Source organism: Asparagus officinalis, chromosome 2 (genome assembly GCF_001876935.1).
Source record: "Asparagus officinalis chromosome 2, Aspof.V1, whole genome shotgun sequence".
NCBI lineage: Eukaryota > Viridiplantae > Streptophyta > Magnoliopsida > Asparagales > Asparagaceae > Asparagus > Asparagus officinalis.
Genome location: NC_033795.1, coordinates 67,900,617 through 67,909,134, shown reverse-complemented (window position 1 = coordinate 67,909,134; position 8,518 = coordinate 67,900,617). Strand labels below are relative to the sequence as shown.

Here is an 8,518-nt window from a genome sequence, read left to right as displayed (position 1 = left end):
GGCGAAGAACCTCTTCCGTTCTTCGTCCAACTCAGGGAGGTCAGCATCCAAGTGAAAATCGCTCAGAAGAAATAGCGGGGGTTCCCCTCAGCGGACCCCACGCTGACCACGTGCCCCAACAAGCTAATACTGGGCACCACCTCCGCCTCGGAGCAGACGTCTATAAACGCCATCAAAGTGCAGATGGCGTGCGGGTGGAATTGACAATGAGAAACCCCTAGAGCCGCAAAAACTTCCCTTACAAAGGGATACAGTGGCAGCGTCCAATAAAGAGGCACCCGGTCCTCACCATGCATGTGCACCAGAGTCAAGCTGTCCGACGCCCCTATGGTCATCGTCGCACGAGAGATGACGTACCTATCGTGCAACCACGCCACGTCATCCATAGACATCCTCGACCGAGATAAGTACAGAACCCTAAGCTTCCTCTCACGGTCGTTCTGAGGAAAGGCCATGATGAAATCTCTTAGAAAAAGAAATAAAAGTATCTACGAAGAAAAATGTTCGCGAGATAGAGTACTCTCCCAACAGCTTCCTCTCACAGCCATTCTGAGGAAAGACCATGATGAAATCTCTTAGAAAAAGAAATAAAAGTACCTTCACAACCAAGGGTATAGACTTAGCATTTAGATGAATTAGTTTGAAATAATTTATGACGATCGGGAGACCCAACAGCAATCAGGTTAGTTCCCAGAAGGAATAACTTGTAACAAAGGGACTAATTTCGACAGCATAGCCTAACAATTCGGGAGCACATTGGTGACGTCAATAATGTGAGGGACTAAGTTTAACAAGTGCAATAAAATATTCAAAGAAATTAGTAGGTACGTCGCACCACATTCTGACTGAGACCCACGTCCGCATTCCCTTGCTGCTTTGTGGTCCCAATCACTGGTCAAACCCGCAATGTCCCATACAACCCATTGAAGGCTGATTCCAGATTGTCCACGGATCCACCCCTTTCCTAACTGAACTCAAGATAATCGATCCGCAACCCGCTGATGACGTGTACGGCCAGATCTAATCACAACCTCCCACCAAAACCTAAAAAGATAATTACACCTCGCAAATCCACGAGCTCCTCGCGATCGGTGGAATTTTTCTCGTTCCCAAATTTTCTCCTCTCGCGAGCTCTGTGGATCCGGCGGCGACCCCTTCAATTCCTCGTCCAGCATCTCAAATTGAAACCCTAATCAATCGATTTATCTCCGCAAGACCTCCGATCCGATCTCAATCTAGTAATCTCGTTAAAAAAAAACAGGCTTTAAGTCCACCTTAGATCCATCCGTCTAATCCTGATCGCAAACCCTAATGGCGAAGCATCGGAATGAAGATAGTTTGGATGAGGGTTCTCTGCACGCGGACGATTTGAAGCAGCAGTGTAGATCTAGGGTTTGGACGAGGGATGTGATGAGGTACCCTGTTCAACGGAACTATAATCAGGATCTGTACTCGTTTGCTTGGGCTCAGGCGGTGCAGAACAAGCCGTTAGGGTTAGATGTGAGGCCTGAGGAGGATGAAATTGAGTACGAAATCGATGATGGTGATGATGAACTTGTTGGAGAGAATATGGGTGGGGTTGAGGGCGAGGTTGAGAAGGAGGAGGGTGAGATAGAGGAAGGAGAGATTGAATTGGGATATGAATCAGTGAATCTCGAACCAGGGAATCTTGAATCAGTCGAGGGGGGGAACGAGGAGGAGGAGATTGAGAAAGATATGGATTTGGAAGAGAAGGAAGAAGAGATTGGTGAATTTGATAAGCAATTTGGTGATATTTTAGAGGAATTAGAAACTATTACGATAGAAGAGGCAGAATCGTAAGTTTAACAATGATAAAGAACACAAATTTAAGTTTAAAGATTAAATTTTTGGTGGCTTTTAATTTGAAAATGTCACAAAAAAATGTTTTAGGACTGAGTGTTGGTTCTATTATGTTGTTCAGATCGTTTGAAGAAGTTTGTTCTCGGTTGCAAAAGTGTTTCGCGAGCTTGAAGCAAATGTATTCAGAAGGGCACGGACCAGTTCTTGATGTTCTATCTCAGCAAGCATTCATGGGGATTCAAACTGTTTATTCTGTAAGATTGAGCTGAAATCATCGGACTAATTTGATTGAATTTTTTCGGTTTTTTATCTAATTGGTTAATTGGGTTTTTGTTGTTGCAGGCTTTTAATTCGGGGAATTTGAAGAAAGATCGTCAGAATGAAGAAAGGCTGCTAAGGTTTTAAAATATCTGGAACTTACTGAAATAGATGGTTTATATTAATTGGTACTGTTTGAAATGATTTGAAACCCGTGATCCTGATTCTTGCTGTAGGTTCCTGGTTCACATTAAAAACCAATATTCTGCTTGTTTAACACCCGAGCAAGTGAAAGAGGTATGGTCCTGTTTTTGGCTCTTATGTTAAGAGTACGATGATGATTTTTTAAATTAGAAACTTAGTGTGTATTTTGTGTAACAGTTAGATGTGAAGTTGCAAGAACTGGCTTCTGAATCTGTTAGGACAGGAAAAACAACCGAAAGGCCTGCAATAGTTGCAGAGAAACCTATGTCCAATGCAAGAGGTGGCCAAGTTTTGGGCAATAACATTGAAAAACCTACTTTGGGAAAGTTAGAAGTACCTACCCCTAGGGCTCGAGTTGATTTTAGTCCATTGCTCAACCTCCATGCTGATTATGATGAAGACAGCCTCCCTTCACCCACTCGTAATAATGCACCACCATTGCCTATGATGAAGCCGCCTGGATTCGGAAAAGGTGAAATCCCTTTTGCTCAACCCATTGCCCCTAAAAATCTTCAAGCTGAGAATGGCACGTCACATCATTATGTGACTGATGCATTTAAGGCAGTATCGTCATATCAGCAGAAATATGGAAAGAACTCTGTCGTCACGAGTACTCGGCTTCCCAGCCCGACTCCTTCTGAGGATGGAAATGGCGGTGACGATGATGTTATTAGTGAAGTATCAAGTTTGTTTGTTGCTGGTAACGTTGGAGCCAGTGGACCTTGTACTGCTCCGCCAATGACTTCTGTTAACAGCTCAGCTGGTTATCAAGTGTCTCGTGCTTATACTTCAGGTGGACTGCAAATGCCCCCAGTTAATAGCTCAGGTGGTTTTCAAATGGCTCCTGCTTATTGTTCAGCTGGTCCTTTAGAACCAAACCCTATTGTAAAGGCGTCGGTAAAGAGTAGAGATCCCAGGCTTAGGTTCATGAATTCTGAAATTGATGGTGCTCCTCAGAGTGGGTTTACTGCTGCAGGACCATTGAATTCTAGAAAACACAAGGTAGTTGAGGAGCCTCTGCCAGTGGAGGATAACTTGAAAAGGCAAAGAATGATAGCAGCACATAATGGCACGGTAGCATCTCAACAGAACAGTGGAGTTCAATTGAACAATAGAGAAGTTGGTTCTGAAAGGAGATTCGATTCGAGCCATAACTTCAATGGTTTGCACAGTAGTTCAGTTCCTAATTTGTTAAGCGGTTGTGCACCTGTTGTCTCGTTGCCTTCTCTTTTTAAGGGCATTGCAGTGAACCCTACGATGCTTATGAATCTGCTTAAGATGGAGCAACAAAAAAGAGCGGCAGGAGAAGCTCAGCAGAATGCTGCTGGTGCTGTATCGTCATCATCAGATGCTGGGAAGAATCCCACATCTAAACCCCAGATGTCTCCCCAAACAGTGACCATGGTGAGCATTGATATTATTAGGTTGTTTCATTGTGAATTCACGATCTTGTTTACCTTGTCTTTGAAATATTTATTATCTATAATTCATGTAGCATGCCAGTTATTTAGTAGGCTACCATGTATATTTTCAAATTATGCCGATAGGCCACTAAATTGAGTGCAATTTACTTAAATGTAAATTGAATTCTCATTGTTGATTGCTAATTGGGGCTTTCCTAATAGAATGCTCAGAATGACATTGGAAAAATTCGCATGAAACCTCGTGACCCTCGGCGTGTCCTTCACAGCAATATTGAGACTTCAAGCTCTGAACCATTGAAAACTAGTGGCAGTCTCTCATCAGATGCACAGAGCAGCAAGGATCATTCACCAGTTAGAGAGCAAGGAGAGCAGTCACAGACAACCACATCATACCCAATTCCAAGTAAAATAAGTAATAATCCAACTGAACCTAAGAGTGTACATGGAGTATGCAGCCAAAGGGAGACTGCAAGTACGTCAAAATCAGCAAATCCGTGGGGGGATGTAGATCATTTATTAGATGGCTATGATGACCAACAAAAAGCTGCTATACAAAAAGAGAGAGCGAGAAGGATAGAAGAACAAAATAAAATGTTCGCCGCTCGAAGGCTCTGTCTCGTACTTGACCTAGATCATACACTTCTCAACTCTGCCAAGGTATATTCAATTCTTTATGGACTTACAATTTTTTTCTTAGCCAAGAGGGTTTGTTGTCATAGAAAAATTTTCTGCTGTAGTTTGTAGAAGTAGATCCAGTTCATGAAGAGATCCTGAGGAAGAAGGAAGAACAAGACAGACAGATGCCAGAGAGGCACCTTTTTAGATTTCCACATATGGGAATGTGGACCAAGCTGAGACCGGGAATATGGAGATTTCTAGAGAAGGTAAAAGATGACTCAACCAATTTGCATGATATATATGTGCATTATTCAGTTGCATTCTTGATTGTATACTGAAAATATCCATATTGATTCAGGCAAGCAAGCTCTATGAACTTCATTTATACACAATGGGGAACAAGCTGTATGCAACTGAGATGGCAAAGGTCCTTGACCCGAAGGGGACTTTATTTTCTGGACGAGTGATCTCAAAGGGTGATGACGATGATTCTATTGATGGTGACGAGAGGGTACCTAAGAGCAAGGATCTTGATGGAGTATTGGGTATGGAATCAGCTGTGGTGATTATAGATGATTCCTTGAGGGTCTGGCCACATAACAAGCACAATTTAATTGTTGTAGAAAGGTACCTGCAAACTTGCGTTATTGACATGAAAACCATTAGATATCAGAAATAAAGCTATGAAAGATAGAATGTTGTCGAACTAACCTAGTAGGAGGTTTCTGTCTATACGTGTAGATGCATCTGTTCGACGAATAATTTAGTTTCCTTTTATAGTGACATAGAGTGATTTATTTTAGGTACACATATTTCCCCTCTAGTAGACGGCAGTTCGGGCTAGCTGGGCCTTCACTTCTGGAGATTGATCATGACGAGAGACCGGAAGCTGGGACTCTAGCTTCGTCACTGGCGGTATGACCTTCTTCCCCTTTCTCTCCACTTCTCAAATATTTTAGGTTAAATTCCACAAAAACCCCTATCTTTATAAGGTGAATTGCTCTCATTTAAATACCATAATTGACAACAATTACTTCAAGTTGTCATGTGCCCTCGAAGTGAACTTTTGGACAATGTACCCATATCTACTAAATATGAGCTTTATATTATTACCCTTCTCAGCTAAGGATAAGCAAAATGAATAGTTACACTTTTTCCTCTACCCATTAACACCGTTTATGAGAATTTCCAGTAGGCCAGGAAATTTAGTATAATTTTGAAAGTTTACGGGGTTTGCTATGATTTATAAAGTTCCGAGTGGTTTTATGTAATTTATCCTCTAGCTTAACTACAAGTACACAATATAAGTTGATGTTGTATGTTTGCCTTTTAAAACTAGGTCATCGAACGATTACATCAGATCTTCTTCTCTCACGACTCATTAAATGAAGTAGACATCAGAAACATACTTGCTTCTGAGCAAAGGAAGATTCTCGCTGGATGCAAGATAGTCTTCAGTAGAGTGTTTCCGGTGGGCGAAGCCAATCCTCATCTCCATCCTCTATGGCAGACTGCTGAGCAGTTTGGTGCTGAGTGCACAAATCAAATAGATGAGAAAGTTACTCATGTTGTTGCAAACTCCAGGGGAACAGATAAGGTATAATCCCAATATCGCACATATGTTTCTTCAATACCAAAGAGAATTAGCCTGCGGGTGTGTTTGGTTGGGGTGAAGTTGAAACAACAAATGTTTTTACAACACCATGTTTTTTCAACACATGGTGTTGGAACACTCTTGAAATTGAGGGATGTACCAACGCCCCTATTTTTGGCTTAGTTTGTTGTTGCCACAACCTTTTGGCGTTGTAACAACATCTAACTATACAACACCTTTGGATTTTTGGTGTAGTTGGAACAACATTCCAGCTACACCAAACCAAACACACCTCTTAAGATAAACATAGCAGTACCAAGCTACCCTTATATGCTATAAACAAACAGGGGAAAGGTTAAAAGAACAAAATTTAAGGTAAATTACAGAAAAGTGCTTCACAACTAGGGAACAAATGGATCATATATGTCATATACCATATTTGTATGCACTTACTATTAAATAACAGATGCATGAACAAATGGATTGTAGTTAGGTAACAAAAATTCATATCCATATCCACTCAGGTTGAATATAGTTGGGGGTCGGTTGAGAGAAAGATTTACATATCTCATATGAGAGATAGATGTCTAGATGTATATATGCTATTTGATGCTGTCTATAAAGCATAATTCCACTATTTTAAGGTTAAAATAGTTGTACCCTATGATCAATGCAAGTATCCAGATGTTCAAATCTGGATATTTATCTAATCCATGTGTGATCCTAATCCTAAAAAGTGTAAATTGATATTCATACGAGTATCCACATATTTTCGGGTGTGGATATTTAATATACATATTCATATAGTAGCGGATATGGTTACGGATATATTTGTTGATATCCATATCCTTTTTCATCCCTATTCAAAAGTGTCAGTTTGATCCCTCATTAGAAGTTTTGAATTTAGTTTGGATCTATTATTATAAGATATAACACAAAAAAAAAAAAACAAACAAACATATATACGATTGTTTTGTGGTAAAAATTGTTGATTAACATTGAAAAAGAAATTGGTGATTATTTGATTAGAAATTATAAATTGTGCCCTAAATTGTCACTTTTAAGAGCTAGGAAGGTTTTTGTATTACTTTCTTTGATTTACCTAGTTTTACGGACGCTCTTAAAATTCAAAACTTGCAAGCCATGCTCATAAAGTGATTAATCAACTGCTCGGCCCCTTACCTGTTTTGTATCTCTCAGGTGAATTGGGCTCTCTCCACAGGAAGATTTGTCGTCTACCCAGGATGGTGAGATTTTGTTTAATTAATTAAAAAAACTATAAATTCAAAGATTTGGTGCGAATGGCAGTTTGAAACTGATCCATCCTTCTTGCACTGCAAAGTAAATATCTTTATTTTGAAACTGAAACACACATGTTACTATGGACAGGGTAGAAGCCTCAGCTCTGTTGTATCGGCGCGCGAATGAGCATGATTTTGCTGTTAAAGCATAAACCCTAACAAATCATAACACCAAACTTGACTACCCTTGGCAAAATTTAAACGATAATTAATTTATCGGTCAAGCCGGTAACTTATACCCATAAATCCTCGCCTAAATAATGGAGGATTACAAATGAGACACGGTCAGACGTGAAAGAAGATTGAGAAGGGTACTGAACTGAAGACTTTAACCAAACAGAATAATGAAAGCAAATGGTTAATGGCCAAAAACCCCATCGTATGTTGGTATTTCTTTTGTGGCCAAAGGCTGCTGGACACGTGTCAGTATGGGGCCTCCTGACACGTGGGACTGAGAGGGGTTGAATGAAGGAGACGTGCTATTATTGGAGGGGACCGGAGTTTGCTGAAAATGGTAACTTGAAGCTCAAAGGGGGGGTTTCTGACGTCATAATGCTAAAGAAGGCGATAAAGAGCAGTGGACCTGATTCTTTGTACTCGACAACATAGAAATCGCTAAAATTAATTAAAAAAGATTAAAAAAGGATAAATTTCTGACGTCATAATGCTGGACTAGGAAAGAGAGGCTTCACATTTAATTCTACGTGGGTGGTTTATGTAAGCAAAATTGACCCAATCTCGATTAATAGAAGTTAAATTTTGGCGGACGATAACTAAGTTTTCCTTTGCTTGTAGTATGTTGGATTTATTGCTTCCTAGTAGCTGGAATCATCTGTCATTATTGGCTCAGAGAAAAGGTACTGTCTTGATGCTAATTATAGCAATTGACCGGCATCAGAATTTTCATATTCCAGAAAAAAATATGTTAAAAACCGAACTCATGCAGAACTTTTTAAACTATTTGCTTAATTTTCTGGAATTGAATGTAACATTAAGCAAATCCTAAAATCTTGATGCAATGCAGAAAATTATCGCTCAGAGACTTGTTTTAAGTGGTGGTTTGATTGGATGGAAATGAAGTTGTAAGAGTAAATAGAGCCATAGGATTTATAACTACACTTGCAACTTTATAGTTAGGAAATGTAAATAGAGTTACGTTTTGTAGAAAAATCTTGCAACAAATGCAATGGCTTATTTGGTGGGGAGGAAAAAAATGCAGCCTTCAAAAAAGGAAACTTAAAAATAAATATAATATAACCTCATCAGAAAAAATCTTTTTAAATCCAAGTTGAAAATCC

The 8,518-nt window shown here is 39.8% G+C and overlaps 1 protein-coding gene across 2 annotated transcripts; it reads left to right on the top strand.

Moving 5' to 3' along the window:
• Positions 893–8,153, top strand: LOC109831564 (RNA polymerase II C-terminal domain phosphatase-like 3). Of its 2 annotated transcripts, XR_002244460.1 has the most exons (13): positions 893–1,817; positions 1,943–2,075; positions 2,164–2,219; positions 2,316–2,376; positions 2,461–3,687; positions 3,909–4,364; positions 4,445–4,591; positions 4,684–4,952; positions 5,129–5,240; positions 5,665–5,922; positions 7,120–7,166; positions 7,309–7,937; positions 8,016–8,153. XR_002244460.1 is itself a non-coding variant. In XM_020398907.1 (12 exons), exons 1-12 carry the CDS (start codon positions 1,312–1,314, stop codon positions 7,370–7,372), a joined length of 3,336 nt encoding a protein of 1,111 aa, XP_020254496.1. In that variant the 5' UTR covers positions 893–1,311; the 3' UTR covers positions 7,373–8,009. The 2 variants fall into 2 exon arrangements, 1 of the variants encoding a protein (XP_020254496.1); XM_020398907.1 differs by lacking the exon at positions 8,016–8,153 and having other exon boundaries at positions 7,309–8,009.